Consider the following 26,224-nt stretch of genomic DNA (forward strand, 5'->3'; position numbering starts at 1 on the left):
TGGAGCAAAACAATGTAGGGAGAAACCATTAAGTACAACTAGAGCCTTTTTAAAAACAGGTCTTTGAGTTGATTATACTGGTGAGGATACCTTAAGTAAATGGATTACGGCTTTATAAAACAAGTTATTTCATGTGAAAAAGAGTAAAAACTAATGACGTTCACAGGTAACATCCAATTCTCCCAACACGAAACCACTGGCTCACTAATACATGCAGAATGAAGGCTAAAGACATCAAACGAAACATTTTTGCAGCTAAAGCGATGAACGTTCCACTGGACGGGCGGGGGACTGAAATAGAAGGCAGCTCATTCTTTCCACTAAAACAGGGCTTTGGTAAAATGTAAATCTCCCATTACCAAACAATTCTTTGCACCACTGAAATGGGACAGGAACAAGATGCTATTCAAGGCTCTTGACATTTATTAGTTACAGCTGAGAGGGTAACAGAGCTGAGAGGGTAACAGTGTATCCTGCTGTCAGCCTGAAAGAACAGGGATTTCCAAATGAGGTTTCATATGATTTGATTTATTAGGATCCCCATTAGCCGACGCCAATGGCAACAGCTAGTCTTACTGGGGTCAGACAACAAAAAACACATTACAGACAAAAGACTTTACATACAGAAGATAAAATGGGACTGATAAGTTGCTTTAGGTAGTGGGGTTTGATTAAGAATGCAGAATTTATAAGGGCTTATTCAGATGTAGTTTTACTGTGTATTTAGTCCAACTACTTCATATAGACAAAGCCTGAAGATCGGGAAGGCCTACTGTACGACATGCAAAACTAGGGGTGACCCCAATTAGTCGACGGGCTGTTGGTCGAACAAGATTTTGTTTTTGTCGAGCAGTAGCAAATATCTATATTATTTTTATGGCACACGAGACAACCGTCGGATTCATGCCCATCTCAGTGAACTAATCCGTTGGAGGCCGTGTGGATGGCACAGTCCAAGGGGAGTGTGGCTAAAACGCACTTCTCTCCAGAATGTGCTCTCCTGACAATTTGTGCACATTCATTGTTTCACGACATCATTGTGTGAATTGTTTGCCTTGATTGTTAGGGTCGATCAATTCCCTTTACATATATCACCAGTAGTACATTTACCATTAATTCCTAATCTACAATGTTTGTCAAGTTAGGCATTGTCTTTAGTTTGGAGCGCTAATGTTCCACGAAACTGTGCATATGAAAACCAGCACTGGCACACAGGTGGGAAAGATAAATTGGCATTCCACATGAGAAAGGTTGCTGACTCCTCGTGAAGCCTATTACTGACAACTTCAGGAGAGTAAAGGCAGAATTTGAAAAAGCCAGCAGGAACGGGAGGATGGTCGGGTGAGGTTAAGTTTTTTTCTCTGGTTATATTGATCTCTGGCTCCCGAGTCATTTGTGTCGTATTTCAAACAGTTCACTTACGGCATCAGGAAAGCATATAGTAAAAAAGGGACAGCCCTATGCCAAACATGCATCCAGAAAAGGGAAAACCATTTTGATCAGTTCTACAGTGCAGTAGTTGTTGTTTCGATGGAAACGCTGCTGGGCAGGAGTCTCTGCTATGGGCCTCATGGAACTAGGCAAGAGAAGCAGCTACTTATTTTCTAGATTTATCCCGCCAAACACTCTGATAAAAGTCTGGCCTTAGCTGTACCAACTCCAGCAGTAAAGTTTAAATTGGAGCACTATCCTCTTCATCCTTGGTGGCTGTCAAAACATCATTATCACCCGCCAGGCTTCACACTAGATCAATCTCAACAGGACGAGATTGAAGGATGGATTGGGATGTGTGAGATGAGGGTAGCTCAATAACAAATACATGTGCAGAATATACTAAATATTTCTCCCACCCTGTGTGGACTAAATTTATAAAAAGCCACTGTCAAAATGCCCCTAACCCAAACTAGCTAATAGTGGAGCGTGTTCCCAATATACACGGCGGGTTGGTTAAGAGGGTCATGAATAGTAGGGTAACCTACTTTTGATGACAATGAGAGCAGAGCGTCTGTAAGAATAGGTAATCTTTAGACAAGCTGTTCAAAACATGTTTGACAAGAGTAGGATGGATTGGTGCCATCAATGGTTACTCCAAAAACCAGGGTCACTAAGGGTAATTTCCTAATAACTCCATAGATAAATAACAGTTTGAGCAGAAACGCACAACCTTATCCGTGCCATTAGTCATAGTGCAGAGCCGAGTATCACACCGTGTCCTCGGATGTCGCTGTGGTTTGGATAACCTTAACTGACTCACCACTGCAGACAGACGTGGGGTTCTAAAAATGCAATGAAATGTGAACTAGCTTGCATTAGAGGTTGTAGAAGTCATTCTCCAGGAAGCTTTATTTAGCTGGTCAACTTTCTGAGAAAGGGACAGACTTTTGCTTCCAGATTGAGGACCTTTTCCCATCCCCCCGGCGTCTCAACGTTCCTCTCCGAGAGATAAATGGGAAGCAACACAAACTTCAGCCCACAAAGGCCAATGCAATCCTTTTCAGCACAAAGATTAACAGTCACTAATGCAGGTGCACGCATTGTGACATGGAACCTGGCCTTAGCTGCAGTGGTGCTCCTGTATGCTTGTGTGGAGCTGTGTAAAACTTGTTACTGCAGACCACAAGTGGAGGGGGGAAAAAAGCAGGTCATGTCACCCCTCCTGTCCTGGTAAACATTCACCCAGGGCTAAGTCTACATGGGGGGGGGTCCAGAAACAGTGGCCAGTACTCCTACTACTCCCTGTTGAGGCTGCACGTAGGCCTGCAATTTCCTGGGTCGTTTCACCTATTCTGACAGTCACCTGCCATGGTGGACGTGTAGTGAGAGAGCAAGGGAAAGAGAGAGCTCTTGTTTGATTCCTATATACAGGATGTTGTGGCTTGAAGGGGCAGGGTTATTGCCATGGCAACAGTAGCAGTTGGTTGGTGAGGGTCTGAATACTGAAAGGGAGGGTGGTGAGTGGTGATGTCAAATCACTTAGACAATTAAAAAAAAAAAAAAAATCACTGGAAGGAGAGCTGGCGAAAGAACTGCTGCTGTTGTGATGTTTTAGGAAATATCACACAGAATGTTTGATCCTGACAGCCAACTGTGGATGAAAAGAGAAACGAGGAAGGGAATCTCTGAATCAGGCAACCTGTAGCAGAGTGACCGGGAATGCTGTTAGCACTGGAGGAAAAACCTAGGCTTGACAACAGCTAAGCAGTGGCTTCCACTCTAGATCCCGCCTGGTCGCCCTCTTCCTTTAACGGGGGTTGAAGCCACACGACGTGGTTAAAGTGAAAGCCACAGCAGACGACGTGGTGAAGGCAGTCTCAGGTTTCTGGCACGCGCCTCAGCTCATGTTGAGGTCGTCCCCTCCACTCGTTAGCACCACCGCTGTGTTTATAGCCCCCCCGGGGGCTTCCACATTTCAACAATCTCAAAAGGAACTCTACTCTGACCCCATGCTTACAGAGAACCCAAAGTCCACCAGGAGGCAGCCAGTACCAATGGCTGGCAAACATATCGGGGGACAAAAAGATGTAACTTTCTTTTTTTTTATGTAATAAACTGTCCACATGAAACCGCTCATGTAAAACATGTTTATTATGGTGTAATAGTAGGGCAGATATCTGACCATTGATGTAATCTAAAAAAAAAGGGAGGCTGTGGATGTGCAAGTTGGGGGAGAGACTTATCTACATCGCAAACAATGCGAGCAGAGCCTGTTTAGCAGAGCCTATCTTTCATCTCAAGCACCTGTTCCACCGCAGCCTGGCGAGGTACAGGTAGATTTGACAACAGTGTAGGGGGAGTTCTCATGCAAACAGCCTCACCCCGCGTCTATCCCTCCAGAGAGAAACAGTGGCCAGTTTTACATTGATAATCTGTTGTTGGCAGTACCGTGAGCGTCAACTGCTTAGAGCCTTCTAATGTCCCTCATTGCAAGTGATTAAGTACGGTGAAACTCAATTAAAAAAAAGGTTGAGCTCATAGCTCTAAGTTGTCTACATCAGACATTGAAACATTTACCAGCCAAGATCAAAGAATGTTTGGGTTTATCAATTGCAGTGAATGCATCTTTAAATCAATTAGCAGAGCCAATGCCAGGTGGTGTCTGATCTCAGGGTTTAGCGGTGGTGACAGGGGAGAGAGGCGCAGAGATCAGGAGCAACACAGCTTTGATCCCTCTCTGCTTATCAGAGCACTAAGATCAAACAACTCCATCTGCATACATGAAAGAAAATGCATGCACAAAAAAAATTAAAAAACAGGACCACAAATATGAAATACAAAATGCTCACGCACACCTAAAGACAGACAGACCTGCACCCCCCCCCCCCCCCAAACAATGTGTGTTATCACCGGAGACTAGTTTATCAAACCTAAGCAGAGATAGCGCATTGGGAACATATTCAGACACCTTGACTCTTCCCACATTTTGTTAAGTTAAAACCTCTAAAAATGTTTTTTCCTCTATCTACACGAGTTTAGAAATATATTAATAAAACAGGAATCTCTTATTTACATAAGTATCCAGACCTTTTGCTATGAGACTCAAAATTGAGCTCGGCTGCATCTTGCTTCCATTGATCATTCTTGATATGTTTCTCCAACTTGATTGGAGTCTACCTGCGGTAAATTCAATTGATTGGGGGCTGGCTCCCGGATGGCTCAGCGGTTCGATCCCGGGCCGTATCACAAGATCGGGACACTTTCGTTCAGTCTGCATGGTCAATGCAACAATGTTGTTGACAACAATGTTGTTTCCAATTTGCTCTTATAAATCCACAAGCGTTCTATAATTACAATATTAGTTTGTGTTTTTACATCTGCAAACAGCTAGTGTGTATTTTCTTAGCATGTTAAGCTAAACTGTGTTAGCCACTAATGCTAATCGCTAGTTAGCTGGCTAGTACTGACTCAACGTTAGCTAGCCACGTTTGCGCTAATACAGCCCGAGACCAGTGCTGGTGGAGGCCTAAATCAGCATGTTGTATGTGCAACAGTATCTTCTAAAATCAAAGAAGATGAGGCAAAGCATGAATATGTTGGCTACATAAAGATTTAATGTAGGCAAAGAGTATAGGGTCCCCTAGGAAACACGGAACATCACTTTGGTTCCTACATTGTCACAGTAACTCGTCCATGGCATTTTCATTAGTCGTTATGTCAAATACTATATTCAAAGTGCCCACTATTATTTATATTCTAACTATAGAATTAGAATAAACGTTGTATTTCCATGATTGCAAAAGTTCACCCAAGTGTTTTGATCTAAACCGCAATTGCAACATTTGGTTAAAAATAAGGCCTAGTTTTTTTTGTCCATATCGTGGCAGTGTGGAATTGATCTCAAATTAGTGCACAAAATTATTTAACGTTGAAGTTAAATTGAACAGAATAAAACAAATCAGAATGGAGAAAGACCCATTGAAATAATTTAGAATGTAATATTTTAGCCATATCGCTCAGCCCTACATATATTTATATATACATACATATATTTATATATACATACATATATTTATATACACATACATACATACACATACATACATATATTTATATACATATATACATATATAAATATATATTAGTGATGCACCGATATCGTCCTTGCCAAATAAATACACATTTTAGCAGCCTTTTAAGCATTCTTGTACAGTTAACACACACAGCAGTCTAAGGCACTGCATCTCAGTGCAAGAGGCATCAATACAGCCATGGTTTGAATCCAGGCTGTATGACATCAGGCCGTGATTGGGGGTCCCATAGGGAGGCACACAATTCGCCCAGCGTCATCCGGGCTGTCATAGTAAATAATATTTTGTTCTTAACTGACTTGCCTAGTTAAATAAAGGTTACACAGACACAAAAGTTATTTTGTGGACATTTACTCATGTTAAACAAAATCAAAACCTATTTCTTTCACCTACTTCCTGTGCCGTTTCGTTGTCATTTGTTTCATCCTCAACCAGGATTTCTACGGAATGCTGTTTGGGTCTTCGCATGTAAAATAACACTAGGTAACCAATCAGGACCTTTACATAGTTATTACACATTGATTACACCATCACTTGTATTTCAAGTCACAACAATTCATCAATACATATGGTGCGATGCTGGTAAAGTTGTCTCGCGCACCTACAGTGCTGGTCATTAAAAAAAGCTAGCTAGCTCATGGATGCTAACAATGTTCTTCCCCAAAGACACAGCAAAACGATAATCTGTAGTTTTAGTAGCTAGCTAACTATATAGCTGTCATCTAAAATAACCCTAACCCTTATTTGATTAATGGTGGTCGGACCCATCTATGTGAAGCTAGCCACAATAAGGATTAGCCACAATAGTGGACTTTGCATTTATCCTTCAAAATAAAAATATGTAATTGATAGTGACGCAAATTAATACAAATATTATAATTGTGCCATAATTGAATAGATCATGCTAAGAGGTTGGAATGTTATATTACAAAAAATAAATAAAATATATTTTTAATTTGACAAAAATCTGTTAAAATCACATGACAAAGTGGTGATCCTGTATTATACTTTAGAATTGCAGTTGGGGCATACTTACTTCAATGTAGAGCCATACCTATGGATTGTGGATCAATGACATGGGGTATCAGTCTACTTAGTGAGGCCCAAAGAAGATTAGCTCTTATTGCGTGATTCTGAAACTGAATTGAGCCACATTTGTCAACACTATTGAACACTATTCCAGAGGAAAAACAATACTGCGTGGATGTTCTGGAGTCTGATAAATATTGGGTATTGAGTAGACCGATACCCCATTTCATTGAGCCCCAATCCTTAGTTAAAGCTCTACAGTGCAATATGAATGTCACACACAATAGGCTGACTGGGGAGGTGATTTCATTGTCACAGACCTGCGTTAACAGCTACAATGCTAATATTTGCATAAACTGTTCTGTGGGTGTCACCGAGTAGACTCATATTTCATTGCTTCACATTCCAACCTTATTTGACTAGATAATGTTAAACATGGCATGATTCCATCAATTGTAACCTTCTGCATCACTTTCAAAGGCGAACTTTTATTTTTGAAGGCAAACCGCAAATTCCACTATTGCGGCTATCTTCACAACACATAATCCAGTCCGGTCGAGCATCACTAGCCAGATGAAGCTAGATGGCTGCTTATAACGTTAGCTTTGGCAACAGGGTTAAGTAGCTGGCTAGCTATTTATTTTCATGAACTGAAGTTCAATTTCAGTAGGCGAACAACAAGTGGCAACCTAGCTAATATTTACAAGGATTCCTAAATCACTGCTAAGAATAATAAAAATGACTTCAGTTTCTACTGGTCATTGCTTTCAGGCTGGTTGTATTGGTGCTAGTTAGGTACCCAGCTAAAGCTAGCTACCCCAGAAGTTGGTCAAACAAACAATGCTTTATTACCAAAGCGGAATTGTAAACACATCGTTTGTGGCCGGTGTTTGCAGACCTTTTTGTACACCTTTGACAGTGCTACTGATAGTAGTGGTGGCACTTGGTTTGCACATGCAAATTCAGAACACACAACATTCTATAATAGAACTGTGTATCCGTTTTGACACGCATAGACCCAAATGGCATTCCATAGTATGTATGCCGTTTAGCTAATAGCACTGACGCTATTACTGTGCAACTCCGGTAGGGCAACATCTGAAAAATAGCGCACTTGTTCGTGTGTACCAGTGCTCGACCAGTTGGCGAAAGCCAACATCATCCACAACAGAACAGTTGATTGTCAAGGGCAATGAATTCCATTAGCTTTATGTTGTCGCACTGAAATTCTTACTCTGTCAAATGACTGCTCGATTCATACAGCAGACATTGTGGGCTATGTTAGGAATGCTGTGTTGCACGTGTAGTGCAAAAATGTACATTGTGTCATGTACCTACATTATATTAGGTATGCAAGTCAGCTTTGACATTGGTCTTGCACATTGGCGTTAAACTAGACATCGGGGCGATACCGATGTTGGCATTTTTAGATATTATTGGCCCATTCCGATATGTTCACTAATATATCATGCATCCCTAATATATAATTAGGGATGCACAATCTATTTATATATAAGGGATGGATGATGTATGACATTTGGAAAGGTGCCCCTGTCTATATAAAAAGGTCCCACAGTTGACAGTGCATGTCAGAGCAAAAAACAAGCATGAGGTTGAAGGAATTGTCCGTAGAGCTCCAAGACAGGATTGTGTCGAGTCACAGATCTGGGTAAGGGTACCAAACATTTCTGCAGCATTGAAGGTCCAAGAACACAGTGGCCTCCATCATTCTTAATTGGAAGAAGTTTGGAACCACCGAGACACTTCCCAGAGCTGGCCTGACGAAACCAAGATTGACCTCTTTGGCCTGAATGCCGAGCGCCACATCTGGAGTAAACCTGGCACAACCCCTACGGTGAAGCAGGGTGGCGGCAGCATTATGCTGTGGGGGATGATTTAGCGGCAGGGACTGTGAGACTAGTCAGGAGAGAGGCAAAGATGAACAGCTCAAAATACTGAGAGATCCTTGATGAAAACCTGCTCCAGAGCGCTCAGGACCTCAGATTGGGGCGACGGTTCACCTTCCGACAGAACAACGACCTTAAGCACACAGCCAAGACAACAAAGGAGTGGCTTCGGGACATATCTCTGAATGTCATTTAGTGGACTAGCCAGAGCCCGGACTTGAACATCTCTGGAGACCTGAAAAAAGCTGTGCAGCGACACTCCCCATCCAACCTGACAAGAGCTTGAGAGGATCTGCAGAGAAGAATGGGAGAAACTCCTCAAATACAAGTGTGCCAAGCTTGTAGTGTCATACCCAAGACTTGAGGCTGTAATCGCTGCCAAAAGGTGCTTCAGCAAAGTACTGAGTAAAGGTCTGAATATTTATGTAAATTAGAAAATTCTAAAAACCTGTTTGTCATTATTGGGGTATTGTGTGTAGATTGCTGAGTAAACATTTTAAAATCCATTTTGGAATAAGGCTCTAATGTAATAAAATGTGGAAAAAGTCAAGGGGTCTGAATACAGTGTACAGGGGTAGTCATGTGTGGGGTTGGTTGACAACCAAATAATCAGTTAATAGCCAGTTCCTACAGAGAGGTTTGATCCACCACTCAGTGTATTAGAAGCATCTTACCAGCCACCTCCACGATGTCCCCTGGTACAAGGTCCCTGGACTTGATCCTCTGCACACTCTTCCTGTCCTGCCGGTACACCTTGCCCATCTCTGGCTCGTACTCTTTGAGTGCTTCAATGGCGTTCTCTGCATTTCGCTCCTGTAAGACAAGCCACCAGATCAATATTATAGATAATGTTAACTTTAAGTGTGGGTTGACAAGATCCCACACAGAATTTAGAGATGGTTCAACGATGGGAATGATCACTTGAACAGTGACCCTCAAGCTGAGAAAGGAATCAACCCCAAGAGAGAAGTGCTTCCCACAGCAAATCATTGAATATTGTAAGAAAGAAATATCACAGTATTTACAATGCTAATCTGTGGATCTCTCATCATACACAAAATAAAAACAATAGGACAAAAAAAAAAAAAAAAAAACATTACATCTAAAATTGAGCCCCTAATCAAGTGTAATGAAACAATACATTCCTGGTTCGTTCAACTGGATTGTGTTTTTAACATATTGTAAGCTTAACGTCAGTCAGTGTGCCCTCGGATATGGCTGAGGACTGGTGTACCCAGCCAGCGATCTGCTGACCTCAACCCTCTGTGTGATTACTCCCCGAGGGACAGTCACATAGCACTCTGGACAGGTCAGGGCGATATAGCCTAAATATATCAGGGTATAAAAGGTTTTTTTAATATAAAAAATTGTATGACGGCATTTTTAGTTTATGAATAATAAAAGTTGTACATTTGCTTTATGAGTAGTGAGTGATCCTAGGGTGGCAACACATACATTCTAAGAGATTTCAATTAGCCCTTCTCCATTCTGATTGGTTTATTACTGTTCAATTCAAACAAAATACATTTCAGCACTTTAATAATTTCTGCATTTCCTGCACTCAATTGCGGTGGCGGAAAAAGTACTTCAGTAAAAGTAGATACGTCATAAACTTGAGTAAAAGTCTAAGAGCACTTGGTTTTAAATATACTTAACTATCAAAAGTAAAAGCATACATTATTTCAAATTCCTTATATTAAAGCAAATCAGATGGCACCATTTTCTTTTTACAGAGCCAGGGGAACACTCCAACACTCAGACATAATTTCATACAAAGCATTTGTGTTTAGTCAATCCTCCAGATCAGAGGCAGTAGATGACCAGGGATGTTCTCTTGAGAAGTGCGTGAATTGGAACATTTTCCTGTTCTGCTAACCATTCAAAATGTAACGAGTACTTTTAGGTGTCAGGGAAAATATATAGAGTAAAGAGTACAGTATTTTTAGGAATGTAGTGAAGTTAAAGTAAAGGACAGATGCCCCCCCCCCCCCCCCCCCCAAAAAAAGTTACGTAGTACTTGAAAGTATTTTTTTACACACCTGCTCAATTGAGAATTTCCACACTGCCAAATAATTTAGGATTTATTTTTAACCAAATGTTGCAATTGCGATTTAAAGCAAAACTATTGGAATCATGGAAATAGAATGTTTATTCTAATTCTATAGTTAGAATATAAGTGGGCACTTTAAATACAGTGTTGTTTGAGATGAAAAATGCCAGGGAGGAGTTATTGTGACAGGGTAGGAATTAAAGTGTTGATAAGTGTTTCCTAGGGGACCCTATAAGCTTTGGTTACATAGCTAAGAGAGAACATGCTATCTCATGTTGCAAACATATTCTTGCTTTGCATAATCCTCTGATTTAGAAGATACTGTTGCACAAACATGCTGATTTAGGTCTACACCATCACTGGTTTTATCAGGTTCTATTAGCTAGCTACGTTTGCTCTTAGTCGCTAATAGCTAACTAGCTATTAACAGCTAACAATTAGCATCTCACAAGATTTAGGACAACTTGCTAAGGAAAGACAAACTACCTGATGTAAGAAACAAAAACTAAGTGTGTCATAGAACGCTAGTGGATTTATATTAAGAAACAAACTGACCCAAACCGGTCCCTGCATCAATACCGGTATATCATAAAATACGGTATACCGCCCAACCCTAGCTCAGGATACCCCCGCTTGATTTTCTCATTGGATGGGAACATGGAAATGTCTTCGTTAAAAACACAGGTGGCAGGGTGAGTGTTGTAAGTTAACGGTTGTCGTTGTGGGCATTGATTGGTCCAAGGCACCTCTATTGAAGTAGGGTAGGGGACTGCGTATGAACACGAAGGGTATTCTGAACATGTGTCATCTTCACCTCCGCCGTCCCCAGTCAAGCTGACTGACTGCATAACCCTCAACAGGGGCTAGAGAATAAATTATAAGAACTCAGACATCACAGCTTAGCAAAGAGGGACAGAATGTCGTAAAGCATTTCACAGAGCCACACTGTACCGAGCGACTGAGGTGTGTTCAACGGCAGTGTAAACTGCGTAACCGATTGTTCACAAATAAGAGCCAAAGGAATGTTGCGAATTACAATGTGTCCTTTTGAAATGTGGGTAATATACACTTAGAACAACTCACCACAGGGTTCTATGTCTAGACAAAAATATCATCCTCTTGTTTGAGGAATATCTCAGAAATCCACAGGATGTAAAAGCCAAAAGGCAAAAAATACTGCTCTATACTAAACTCCAGTGGCCAATGACACTATTGACCAAAAAGGTACAACTAAAACAGACAGACTGTATGAACCTGCTTTAATGGGATTCCCTCAGACTTTGGGTGGACAAGTACCCAACAGGACAATTTTTTAAATTTAAAATAACCTCGGTGACGAATCTAGGTGTCAAGAGTGAAACACAAAATGCTATGATAGTAAATGTTTAACATATTCCAAATGTGCTGTTGACCCATCACTTCCACCCTCCTACACTAACTGGTCTGTTTCCACCTCGCTTGCCGAGACGCCCGGCATTATTCAGTGTCCTTTTAAATATTGCGTTGCCAGGCTGATACTAGGGAATCCCTGTGCCCCACGAGCAGGCCCCACTCCAGGATGATCCGCTCCTGCTCCAATTTGGATTGAGAAAAAAAAGAGGGCAAAAAGCAAGGTAATTAGGCTGTGTCTCCCCAAGCCTGCTCCTTCCACCAAGGTGCACACGGCCAAATCAATAATTCACTCCTCCATGACCTGCCACATTATCCCCCTGGGCTAAGCCAGAAGTCCAGGGGAAAGCACACGCAGAGGCATATCAGTACAACCATACAGGTTGTGCCATTCAGGGATAAAAAAAATATTAAAAATGACCCAAGACTGAGGGGGAACTTGGTATGTGGTGGTGGTGGGGGGAGGGGGCTGGGGTAGGCAAAGGCTTCAGGCCAGTCAGGGTAATGAACGCAGATGAAAATAAAACCAAGGAGAAGAAAGTGGGACGAGGGTTTCAGGGTGACCTCTTCTCACTCTGCTCCAGGCCCGGTGCTCCAGTGGGACGCCTGCTCTATCTTTAGCCTGGATGGGGAGAGTTATCTAGACCTGGAGTTTTACATTGAAAACCATGCATATAGGCTAATCCGTTTTTTTTAACTCATAACTGAAGTTTCACTATCCAACTCCATCCCCATCTGCATCTAGGAATTTAAAAAATAATAATAATAATGCACCTGGCTGGCAACACCATCACACAGCCATGATTCAACCGACTGACTTCAACTTCTAAACTAAATAACTAAGGTTTAAAATGTGGATAGCTTCATGCCCAGTGTATAGCTTCATTCTCCTGTTTCACAGAGGACAGAAGAATAGCCTCTGGTTCAGCGCGAAGCTTGGATCTATTTTTAACTGTCTTTTTGTTCATGACATTTTCTCTCCAAGGTTTGAAGGATCGTTTGGACAGGCAGATGAACTGGCCAGAGGACGTCCATGGGGATTCCTCCAAACCCTCTTCCTGGCATCCAATCCCTGCCTTGTTCATCAGGAGAACCAGCTCAGTGGCCAATCACAGGCAACTAATGGTCGCCACTGACTGGAGTGACCCAGAAGTCTCGTCTTTACACCAGCAAGGGAAAAAAAATATCTTTGCTACCATGTATCTATCATTTCAGTTGCATTCACACAATCAATTCTCTCAATTTACAGTGAAGGAGGCAATCATTTACATTTGAGTCATTTAGGAGACGGTCTTATCCAGAAAGACTTAGTGCATTTAACTGTAGATAGGTGAGTAGAGATGTGCTTCTTTCCCTTTTATGATGTGATATGCATGTAAATACATGGGCTCTGATACGATACAGGAAAAATACGTTTTAGTTTGAAACGATGCGATTCACTATTTTTACATAAACATTAATTTCCCATTATAAATTACAAACTGCTGCTGGTGGAGCTGAAGAGCCTTGCCTCTCAGCTGGATTTGTCTGAGCTGACAAGTGTGTAAATGTATGCACCTGAGCCGAGCATTTACACAGATTAAGTGAATGAGCTAGTAATGAATCAATATTTATCGTTTTCGAATTAGCTATGAAATAGCCAATGAATATATAGCACAACTAGGGCTGTTGCGGTGACCATATTACCACCACACCGGCAGTCATGACCACAGTAAAATTTCACGGGATGTAATGGTAACCTTTTAAGCACTCTGGAAATGTGTTGGTAGTACCAAACATATGGTTGCTAATGGCCTGGTACTTAGGGCTCCAATGTCCCTCCCTCCATCAGGTCCCAATGGCCTGGTACTCAGGGTTCTAATGTCCCTCCATCAGGTCCTAATGGCCTGGTACTCAGGGCTCTAATGTCCCTCCCTCCATCAGGTCCCAATGGCTTGGTACTCAGGGCTCCAATGTCCCTCCATCAGGTCCTAATGGCCTGGTAGTCTGGGCTCCAATGTCCCTCTAACTACTGACATCAATGCAAATGAAAATGGCATCAAACACATATCAAAACAGTATGTCTTTTGAAAACTCACCTCACTGTGATTGAACATCTTTCTTCAAATTTATGAACAGGTTGAAACAGTGAAAAACATGGTCACTGTGGATGTTTCAAAGCCTAATAGAATGAAATGGACAGCGCTTTCTAAGGTGATGTTTCATTCAAAAACATCCAACAAGCATAGAGTTTATGCATAGGCATATTTGCCCAAGCCCGAAAAAAAACGAAATTAAAATAATGATTGTGCTGTTATACAAAACATAGCCTAACGCATTTTACGCACAGCAGAAAAATAAAATAACTGTTTTAATGAAATGTTTTGTTGCGCCATTTTTTTATGATCAATGTTCCTTAACAGATTTCACTACGTTTCCCCAAGCACGGGGTAAATGCAGGAACAGGGTTGGAGAGCCCATGGCACAGAGAGTTTGGGCAGAATATAACCCGTTGTGCAGCAAGCGGCGGCAGGCTCCTTAAACAGTGGTTGATGCATGGAGTGAAATAACCGGAGTGGTCTGAAAAACAAACCAGCTGGAAAGCGGCCTCCGGTTACTATTCAAGGTCATATGGATATCTTTTCCCCTGCCCATTTGATAAATGGGCAATTCTAAATCAAAACAAATTTACTTATTTAGTAAAGACCTGATTAAATGTAGAAGTGAAAATATTAACAGCGTGTGCAGCCTGAGTCATGGAACAGAGTGCAAGCTTTTTTTGCTACTTTCTCACAATCATCAATAGCCTATAGTAACATTGTGCATCCCATATACTGTATGTTTTGATTTCTAGAACATTGAGGTTTGTATCATTCAACTCTAAAGTTGCCAAATAACTAAATCCAGCATATAGGACCTGTTTCAAATGATCACGTTTACACTCAACATAGCCACTCGCTCTGTAACGGGGAAAAAATCCTTTCTATTTTATTCAGCTAAGTTCAATTACATTAAAATCATAATATGAAATAATTGCATGGGACTTAAGCATATCTTGTTTGCCAAATGAACAAGCCTATAGACATGGCACATAGCCAGATAACATACAGTAAGAAAAATGTATTTCAGAAGAACAGAATGAGTTTCTTCATGTTTCTTTAAACCTGCCTAAAACAAATTGATTAATTGTGATGGTGTATATTAAATTGATGTATACAAACATTTTTTTTATTATTATTTTTTTTTTTTCACATGCAGATGTTCCAAAGGCGCACATCAGCGGCTTTTATGCAAGGAGGCCTGGAGATGCAAAACGTGTTTATGTTAATTAGCAGTAAATTACCGTGAGACTGGCAGTCTGTTGCATGACAACCAGTTGACACATTTTCATAACCACCCCACCCCATGTAACTGCCAAAGCACAACTTTGGCAGTTACATGCAGTTTGACACAGAGGACATCTGTCACTAAATATGAGGTATTTTCGTAAGGTAAACAGAACGTAATATGAGCAACAACAAAAAAATGTGACCTGGAATTGGTTCAGACCTATGTATGTTATATGGCCTGGAGATGTGGCCTGATCACATCATAAGCTAGGTCTACTACAATCAATTAACAATTACTGTTCGGGTAGGACGGTAAATCCAACCCCAAAGAATAACTAAGCTAACCATATTAAAAGGAAAATGTTTTAAAAGATCTGCTTACCTGCCAGACACCCACAATGGCATTGGCTATAAGAATCAGCAAAATTACAAAAGGCTCAACGAATGCAGTGATGGTCTCCTCTCCCTCCTCGAACCAGGCTAGCACCTAACAGGAGGGAAAAAAGAGGCAGACGAGTCAGACAGCAATACATGCATAACAGATTTAGACATAGTGCCCTGCATTACCAGATATTAACATCTCAATCAAATATCAGTTTTATGATGTAGAGGAGATTAGTCTTGTAACGATACCAGCATTTTTACTACGATACCAGGTTTGGTATCACAATATTTATTTTACAAGTAACTGCCACATATGCATAAATGAATCAATTATACAAATCCTACTATTCATTTGACTTCATTTTCATCAACCAAACAACTACAGCTCCAATGATATGGGATTTTTGGGTCTGATACCGATTTTAGGGAGGCCAAAGTCACCGATTCTCAATCTGTCGAGATGTTATTTCATTCCACTTGAAAAAAAAACCTAAAACAAGTTGTGTTACAAAGGATTAAGAGATACTCTAAATGATCTCTAAACACAAATTAACAGAATCTTTTATTTGTAGTTTACATGAACCACCAAAAAGCAACTGCATCTATAAACACAAAAACACTTGTTCAGTTTACCTTAGGTACAACTTAAAGATTTTTTTCTACGGCAGTGGATAAGAATGCAGCAGGGTTGATGCTGAAGCATCACTAAACTGTCTCAAAGTACATCTGAAACTGCACTGTTTACAAACTATGCAGTGAAATACAGTAAAATGCACTTTATAATGAAACCACTATTTGTATTGAGGAGTAAATTCACTAGTGCTTTACATGTCAAAGGTCATGTAAAGAAACACTATGGCAACCTCGCAATAAGAGCTTGTTACGACAAGCACACGCTGGCTGTTACGTAATGTTCTCTCCGAAAGCATAATTGAAATTACACATTGTGTACAAAACATTAGGAGCACCTGATCTTTCCATGACAGACTGACCAGGTGAATGCCATGATCCCTTATGACACTTGTTAAATCCACTTCAAAATCAGTGTAGAGGAAGGGGAGGAGACTAGGCTTAAAAATCCTTCTTTAACCTAAGACATCGATTGTGTACGTGTGCCATTCAGAGGGTGAATGGGCAAGACAAAATATTTAAGTGCCTTTGAACGGGGTATGGTAATAGGTGCCAGGCACAACGATTTGAACGTGCCAAGAACTGCAACACTGCTGGGTTCACACTCCCCATGTGTATCAAGAATGGCCCACCACCCAAAGGACATTCAACCAACTTAACACAACAATGGGAAGCCTTGAAGTCAACATGGGCCAGCATCCCTGCAGAATGCCTTTGACACCTTGTAGGAGTCCATGTCCCAGTGAATTGAGGCTGTTCTGAGGGCAGAAGGTGTAACTCAATGTTAGGAAGGTGTTAATGTTTCGTACACTTTATATTTCAGCTGCAAATGCGGCGATGACTGAAAACTTTCATGCAGGAAAATCCTTGCCGCACTGGTTTTAGTCAAACATTCTAATTTAGCTAGCTAGCAATCTTCTCATCATGAACGCAAGCAAGCAAGGCCTAAATTATAGATCTGGGCCAACTGTCTTGCTTTATGCAGATTGAATATTTCAGGAAAACTACATAAGCCCACAAATTTAACAGGCCCAGACAGTAAGTGTTATTTTTGTATCAAGGTTGAGTTCACGTCGGCGCCAGTCCACTGTTCGTACATAAGTAGCGAAGATTGCTCACTAGCTAGGCTAACTACCTCGCAGGCTAGCTATGAGAACAGGGCTGCTTGCTTGGTGAAGTGTACTATTGATTATTTACTTACTCAAATATCCTGTCGCTGGCAAGCTACTCACTGGCAAACCACCATGCCTACGTCGCCCACGTCGTGACTTACAGATTGAATATCATTCAATGAACAGCTTGTAGACCGCCCTCTCAAGGCAGCCATTGAAAAATTATAAAAATGACCCCAAATGAGCAGACCTATGTGTAAACAATGTGTGCTTTATCTGAGGAATAAAGACAGATACAAATATTTCCATGAAAGGTTAATGTCGGCCAATTACAATTGTAAAACATTATAACATAATGCTAATTTATTTGAATGGTAAAAATGGTCCGGTATGTACTTCCAGAAAAGGTTGAAATAAAAATGTACAAGCAACTATGCTTGGCCGGTATCCAGATTGTTATACCGACCTTGTGCCATACCAGGATATTCGGTAATACCGAAACTGAACACAACAGTTCGTAATCCGAAGGTTAGCAATGCTAATGTTAACAATTACAGCAATGCTAACTAAATACCAATGAGAGCATTGCAAACATTTTATATAGTTGCTTACCTAAATTATTTGTAAAGACAGAAATCCCAGCTCATTAAGTTATACAAGAAACAGCAAAAAAAAAAAGCTACTCAGCTTGCTCCATGGACGAAGCAAATGTAAGACAGCAACGCTCTTGATCCAGGAGGGAATTCTCTGCGGTTACCAAGCAAAATTAAATTTTGGAAGAAGCTAACCACTTAGCTACTAAATTAGCAAACCAAATGCACAACTACAGAGCATTTACCACATTTTAGACAGTTGATTTAAATATTTAGAAGATATCTAGCTGGCAAACATTTTGTTGTGAATTCCATACTTTAACTAGGCTCCGGTCTCTCGTCGTTGTGTGCTTGTAAACAAACACCACGTGGCTGGGACTTCAAATTGAAACAGGTGAAATGAATACGATCGTATTTCTCTGGAACGTATTGCACAAGTTGAGTGCAGGTATTTACTTAAAAGTAGCTACAAATATTCACATTAACAAAAAATTCACAAAAGATAGTTAAAAAGAATAAAATAATAATAAAGTATTTCCAATTTCCAAATACCCTGGTGCATGGCAGTACTGAGCAATTGGAGGTTGCTACAAATGTATTTACACCTTTCCCCCCTTCTTTTTTTGTTGAAGTGAATGAAGATGGTTGCTCAGCGAAACTCCATATTTAGAGTAACAAACATTTTGAGAACGCTTGTAGGGCTGTCTAAGGGGAGTTTGAGTCCGGGGTTCCTGGGCATTTGAGTATGACGCGTCTCCTCTCTTTGTCAACATCTAACGCACAGATACTGGGGCATATTCGAGTGTGTTAACTTCTGTGCAGCATGAGTGGGGAGCTAACATATTGCTTCCCAGTGTTGTCGCAATGAGTAAGTGGAGTAGGCAAGAGGCATGAACGGTGCACTCACGCTATATGGGAACATTGGCTGCATTGATATACGTGATCTGCTCAACCAGTATACCATGCAAGTCATTTGACACAAGTAATAAACCGTTTGTGTTCTAGTATCAAAAAAGTCCCAAAGTTTTGTGCAACACTAGAGGAGATGAGGCGAGCCAGAGGCAAGAGTCAAGGTAACAGAGCCAGGAGAAATATTGTAAAATCAGGGCAAAGGCAATCACTTGGTAACAAGGAGACTTTCAATTTTGGGTGAAAATCGGCATCCATTGGGACAATGACAAGGCTCGTCTGCGCTGAAAATGTGGTCAGCACAAGCCCATCAAATAGCTTTTTATCTATACATCTAGGCAAGGGAATGCTATTGCAGAGAACTGTCAGTGGACAAACGCTACCCATCAGCGCCTTCTACGAGGACTTCCAGTTACAGCAATCAAATCCAATGTTGAACATATGGCTAGCATGGTTATGGTTATGGCAGGTTATGGCACTCGGAGTGTGGTGTCAAGAAAACAACTTCACTCGACGTCAACAAAAGGATATGCTCGTGGACTTTAGGAAACAGCAGAGGGAGCACAACCTTATCCACATCGAAGGGACAGCAGTGGAGAAAGTGGAAAGTTTTCAGTTCCTCGGCGTACACGTCACAGACAAACTGAAATGTTCCACCCACAGACAGTGTGATGAAGGCGCAACAGCGCCTCTTAAACCTCAGGAGGCTGAAGAAATGTGGCTTGTCACCCAAAACCCTGACAAACCTTTACAGATGCACAATCGAGCGCATCCTGTCGAGCTGTATCACCGCCTGGTACAGCAATTGCACCGCCCTCAACCGCAAGGCTCTCCAGAGGGTGGTGCGGTCTGCACAACACATCACCGGGGGCAAACAACCTGCCCCCCATGACACCTACAGCACCTGATGTCACAGGAAGGACAAAAAGATCATCAAGGACAACAACCACCCGAGCCACTGCCTGTCCACACCGCTACCATCCAGAAGGCGAGGTCAGTAAAGGTGCATCAAAGCTGGGACTGAGACTGAAAAAAACAGCTTCTATCTCAAGGCCATCAGACTGCTAAACAGCAATCACTAACTCAGGGAGGCTGCTGCCTACATCGGGACCCAATCCACTTTAATAAATGTACCACTAGTCACTTCAAACAATGCCACTAATAATGTTTACAGATCTTATATTACTCATGACATTAACGCCACCAACTGCACCTTGCCTATGCCACTTGGACATCGCTCATCCATATACTTATGTACATATTCTCATTCACACCTTCAGATCTATGTGTATTAGGTAGTTGTTGGGAAATTGTTAGATTACTTGTTAGATATTAATGCACTGTAAGAACTAGAAGCACAAGCATTTCACTACACTCACATTAACATCTGATAACTATGTGTATGTTGCCAATAAAATGTTATTTTAGCAAGCACATTAGCTAGCTATCTAACTTTCGTGCACATTTGGCAGGAGCTCAGGCATTCATGAGCGGAGTAAATGTGTCTTAAATAAAATAAAAATTGTTGCCATTTGAACGATTATAAAAATGGTGAGCGCGGTCATTTGGCTGACATGACCATCATCCAAAACTCCATGACCGTCACAGCCCTAGTTGAACATGCTACTGCTAATAACTGTAGTAGTTCAAATTCAAAGCACCGCACAACTCTGTCCTGTTCAGGCACCCAGTCTCTGGCTAAGCATTCAGTCCTCTATCTGAACAGCAAGCGACTACTCTTTGAAGTGGTGTTCATTTCCATAAAGTCCTTCTCAGCCACTGAAATCAGATGCATAGATTTTAACCAGCGCAGTTTGAATGACCAGATTACATAAGAGATCAAATCAATCTGATGAGGCCCAAACATATTACCTCAAAGAAATGACACAGAGAAATGGAGGGTATAATTGTAGATATACTGACAACTGCACATCTCAAACTAGTCTACACTTCAGGGCTGGAGTGGTAGCCTCCCTCACAACGGTGTTCATAAAGGCCAAGCTTGATATTGATTGCTTTACAATGCAATGACCACTTCATTGAATGAGGAGGTTAAATAGCCACACCCTCTCATTCTATTTTGATGTCCCCGACAGTCAATCAATATACAGGGAGGAGATGGACCAGAGTAGAACTCTTCCTCGGGCAGCGGAGTACACTACAAAGGCCTTGGCATCATTAACTCAGAGCCCAACTAATTAGCCTGGTCAAGCTCTTGGCAATAACAGTCAATAATATAACGACAATCATTTGAGCTATGAATAGCAGATTGAAAGCCTTTCACCACTGCGCATTAGTAAATATATTGAGCGTAATGGGTTTGTCCCAATTCAGCAAATCTTCCCCAGAGAATGGGAGAGGTCTCTAAAACTATTTCAGAACAGGGACAGGAGTAACTTGTCCCCTCAATCAGAATCTAGGCCAGAACCAGAAATGTGTCACAAGTTTATCCTCATCCGAACACAGCCTATCAAATCAAATGTCAAACATGAACAGCTCAAGCCCGCCCGGGACATGTTTATGTGATCTGCCTAATACTGGATGTGATTTACAGGCTAGATTCCTGACCATCATCACCGTGTGTCCTTGCTGCTGGTGATATTTACAGCAGTGGCATTGAATATCAGCCAACAGCAGTGGTTCTCAAAACTCTCCTCAAAGACCCCCAGCCATTCCATGCATTTGATCTATTCCAGAGCTAGCACACCTGATTCAACTTGCCTACTAATCATCAAGCCTGTGACTTCGTGAATCAGGTGAACTATTTGAGGGCCAAAGCCAAACAAGATTGTGAAACGTCTGGGGGTCCCCGAGGAGAGGTTTGAGAACCACTGAGCTACAGGAAGGGGTAAACACCCCCTATCTTATCATAAGTGCCATGGGATCTTTAATGACCACAGAGTCAGGACACCCGTTTTATGTCCCATCCAAAAGACAACACCCTAACACACTGCCCTGGGGCACCGGAACTTTTTATTTTTTAATTACAGAGTAACGGGTGCCTTCTAATAGCCCCCCCCCAACACAACTTCGATCTGGTCTCCCATCCAGGGACCGACCAGGACTACACACACCCCTCATTCCAATACTGTAACCTAAGACGTAATGACATACAAGTAGGAGCAATAACCAATTATTCCTATAGTACTGGACAAATGCCAGTTCATTATATTTTCACCAGAATAGTCAGATTCTATATAAATCCATCATGAGGCTGGCGCTGTGGGCATCAGGCCTAATGAAAACCTAGGAGCTTGCATTTTCTAAATGGTGGCACACGTCGCACTGAATGTGGATCTACCATTCGTCTACTAATCGCTCAGCGCGCTGTTGACATTTTCTGTGCAATTCTACATGTAAAATTTGTTCACACGTACTCTCTGCAGGCAAACGCCATTGGTGTGTTTGAACCCTAAAGAAAACCCTATTGAGTATGGTCTGCCTTACAGGAGATTTGTGCGTGCCCCAATTATCTTCATACTTATTCTGGACATATGAAACTTACTAGGATCCTCATGTGCCTGATTTGAGTCATGTTATACTTACAAAGGATATGCAGGCCGCAAGAAGAAGAATCCTCACAAGCAGATCTTCAAACTGTTCAACCACCAGTTCCCATAAAGATTTTCCTAAGAGAACAAAAGAGCATCCAAATAATGGGATACCTTCGTATGTGGCTTTGAAGACAAACTATCCAAAAAAGAAACAATTTGCTTACCCTCCTCAGCAGGCAATTCTGCGATTCATCCAAGGGACACCACACCGAAAATAGAGGAGTGAGAAAAATGTTACGAGAAACACTCTTTATGCCACTTCGATACCAAAGTGACTTTTTTGTAACAGGTTAGAACTTACGCAGCAGCTTAGGATAAGGGTTAGCGAAAATGCTCTGGTAACCTGCTACGAAAATCACTGAATCAAAGTAGCGTGAAAAGAGCGTGTCCCGGAATATTACGACAGAACTAGCTAGCTGTGTTTCTCAACCATATGTGCAGTACCTTCAGAAAGTATCAGCCTTAAATATTTCACATTTTGTTGTTACAAACTGAATTCAAAATGGATTAAACCGATCTCACCTATCTCCACACAATACACCATAAAAGTAAAAACTAGTTTTAAATATTTTGCAAGTGAATTGAAAATTAAATTTCAGAAATATCTAAATTTACATAGGTATTCACACTGAGTCAATACATTAGAGTCACATTTGGCAGCGATTACAGTCTAAGAGCCTCGCACACCTAGAATGTACAAATATTATTATATATATATATATTTATTTTTTTTGTATTTGTTTTCAAGCTCTGTCAAGTTAGTTGTTGATCATTACTTGACAGCCATTTAAGTCTTTCCATAGATTTTCAAGTCAATTTAAGTGTCAACTGTAACTAGGCCACTCAGGAACATTCAATGTCATCTTGGTAAGCAGCTGCAGTGCATGTATGTATATATTTGGCCTTGTGTTTTAGGTTATTATCCTGCTGAAAAGTGAATTTGTCTTCCAGTGTCTGTTGGAAAGCAGACGGAACCAGGTTTCCCTCTAGGATTTTGCCTGTGCTTAGCTTTATTCAGTTTATTTATATCATAAAACTCCCTAGTCCTTGCCGTTGACAAGCATACCCACAACATGATGCAGCCATGCTTGAAATATGAAGTGTTACTCAGTAATGTGTTGGTTTTTCCGCAAACATAACCCTTTCTATTCACGACAATGCTTTATGAAGAAAAAGCTATTTCTTTGCCAAATGTTTTGCAGTTTTACTTTGGTGCCTTATTACAAACAGGATATATATTTTTTAATATTGGTATTCTGTGCAGGCTTCCGTTACACTCTATAATTAAGTTTGTATTGTGGAGTAACTACAATGTTAAGCCATCCTCAGTTCTATCACAGCCATTAAATACAAACTGTTTTAAAGTCACCAGTGGCCTCTCATTGTAAAATCCCTGAGTGGTTTCTGTTCTCTCTGGCAACAGAGTTAGGACACTTGCATCTTTGTAGTGACTGCATTGATACACCATCCAAAGTGTAATTAATAATGTCACCATGCTCAATGGGATATTCAATGTCTGCTTTTTTTGTTTTTACCCATCTACCAATAGGTGCCCTTCTTTACAAAGCATTGGAAACCTTCCTGGTCTTTGGTTGAATCTGGGTTGAAATTCACTGCTCAACTGAGGGACCTTAAAGATAATTACATGTGTGGGGTACAGTGATGAGGTAGTCATTCAAAAAAGCATGTTAAACACCATTACTGCACACAGAGGGAGCCAATGCAACTTACACATTTTTACTCCTTAACGTATTTAGGATTGCCATAACAAAAGGGGCTAAATACAATCCAGCTTTTCATTTGTACATTTCTCTAAACATAATTTAACTTTGACGTTAAGGGGTATTGGTTATGACAATCTCAATTTAATCCATTTTAAATTCAGTCTAACAACAAAATGTGGGGGAAAAAAGTCGCAGTCGGTGTGAATACTTTATTTAGGCATTGATACGATGTCGAGTTTCTCAACTCCAAGATGTACAACAGAACGAACGTTTTCCGGGGAAAAAAATCAAAAGTGAAATTACACCTAGATAGATATGTTTTGTTCATCCAGTCCACGTCTAAGAAATAAGAATTGAACATCGTTTAGAATCGGCCGATCATTACAAAATGTGCAGCATTTTGTTTCAGTTTACTGAATTAATTGCAGTCTTTTATTCATTTTTTTTTTAACACAGTCATTGTCTGTCAGCCTGAACATGTTCGTGACGTCAGCAATAATTTTTCACGCATGCCGGTTGCTTAAGAATGCTAGCTAGCTAACAGGCCGTGCACCGTGTTGCCAGGAAAGGGATATCACATTTCAAAAACATGTTACTCACCATTAGGTCCCCATTTTTCCCGCTGCCTCTTCACTTGGTCTACACCTAGACCTGTGCTTTCGTTCACGTTGAAATGACTGTAAACTTCCTCCACCGTCTTTGTGTGAGCGTTCGCCATGGTGAGTAGCCGCTCGAATAAACACTAGCTAACTTAGCTGCTTACGTTAGCTAGACAGCTATCTAGATAGTTAATTGAAGAAACCTCAAGAACCCCACTGATTGTTCACTTCGTTTACGTCTTCCCCCAACTCACGCTGTCGAAAATCCGGAACAATCTCGAAATGTATGTTATCCCAAAAACGTCTGTATCTAACTTAATAACCTCACATGTAGTAAAAAAAAAAAAAAAAAAACTGGCTAGTGTAATGACTGCGTTAGCCCTCCTCGCCACTTGTTACTAGAGCAATGCCTTACCCCCTCAAACTCGCCGGTTACAACGTTCCAGGCACCACAATGAAATACGGATAATTCATAGCTACCACCATCAAAACTATTTCATTCTTAACGGAGCAATAACTTAAGACATGCGTAGTAAGTTAATGCAAGACGGTAGGTCTGAAAGTGCTGCTTTGGTGTATGTCCGCAGTGTGTTCCTTCTTGTGTGCTGCCGCGCGTTCACTACTATCACCATCTGCACCAATCGTATTTGTCCGCTACCAGTTCGCATGCTCCGAATACTGCGCTCGGTGTCCGCATGTGGAATGCGCTTATTGGCTGGAGAGATTCCGGAAATCCCTTTTTCTTCCAGATCTTTCTCCGGTGTCTCTGATCAGCTGACTCCTCAACGGAATATATATGTACAATGTACAATATATATATATATATATTACAGGCCATTAAAATAAATTATGTGGTATTATTGAGAGCATTAATATAACAGCAATATTTTAAAGAGCTAGTAAAAACTAGAATATCTGTAAAGTCTTGGCATATCACTTCAACAGAGGGGGAAAAAACACAAGTAGATAGGTTTATACGTGTCTATGTAATTTAGGGATTTAAGAAAAGTGAACATCTTATCTTGAATGCTCTTTCTTTTCTTGATTTAGCATAGCCTACTACAGCTGACAGCTAGTGTTAATCCAAACACAAGTGTACTAAGGTCAGCAGGACACAAATCAATAATACTATCAAAATCACATTTGCTCGACCCATTTGATAAGAGCCCAGTTGAAATTTCCATGTTATGTTGGAAAACAGACCTGAATTGTGTGACCTGAACAGACCTGAAAACAGACCTGAATGATTCAGATAGGTCAGTTATCTATTGTTTGTACAGGATGGTTGCATTGGTGGACACCAGCATGACATTGTGGGACTGATAGGCTTCTTGAGGTCAATGGCATCATCAGTATTTTCATAATAGCTTGGTCCAGATTATTTAGTATAATTTGTGAGAATCTCTCAACGCTGCCTGAAGAAGATTCTTGTAGTTGAAACGCGTTGCAGTTGTATGTACTGATGTTATGTAAACCATGGGCTGATCTGCTCCTACTTACAGTATATGTAT

General features: G+C 41.0%; 1 protein-coding gene across 1 annotated transcript in view; it reads right to left on the minus strand.

The window, feature by feature from the left end:
• Nucleotides 1–25,393, minus strand: part of LOC129863863 (sarcoplasmic/endoplasmic reticulum calcium ATPase 2) — a 37,937-nt gene extending 12,544 nt beyond the window's left edge. Inside the window, exons 1-5 of the mRNA XM_055936203.1 lie at nt 24,715–25,393; nt 22,555–22,572; nt 22,383–22,465; nt 15,591–15,695; nt 9,136–9,274 (exon numbers count right to left, since the gene is read on the minus strand). Of these exons, the coding sequence (XP_055792178.1) occupies nt 9,136–9,274; nt 15,591–15,695; nt 22,383–22,465; nt 22,555–22,572; nt 24,715–24,832 (463 nt within the window). The 5' untranslated portion in view covers nt 24,833–25,393. The remainder of the gene's footprint in view (nt 1–9,135; nt 9,275–15,590; nt 15,696–22,382; nt 22,466–22,554; nt 22,573–24,714) is intronic.
• Nucleotides 25,394–26,224: the final 831 nt, after the last annotated feature.

This window comes from Salvelinus fontinalis, chromosome 10, assembly GCF_029448725.1.
Source record: "Salvelinus fontinalis isolate EN_2023a chromosome 10, ASM2944872v1, whole genome shotgun sequence".
Lineage (NCBI taxonomy): Eukaryota > Metazoa > Chordata > Actinopteri > Salmoniformes > Salmonidae > Salvelinus > Salvelinus fontinalis.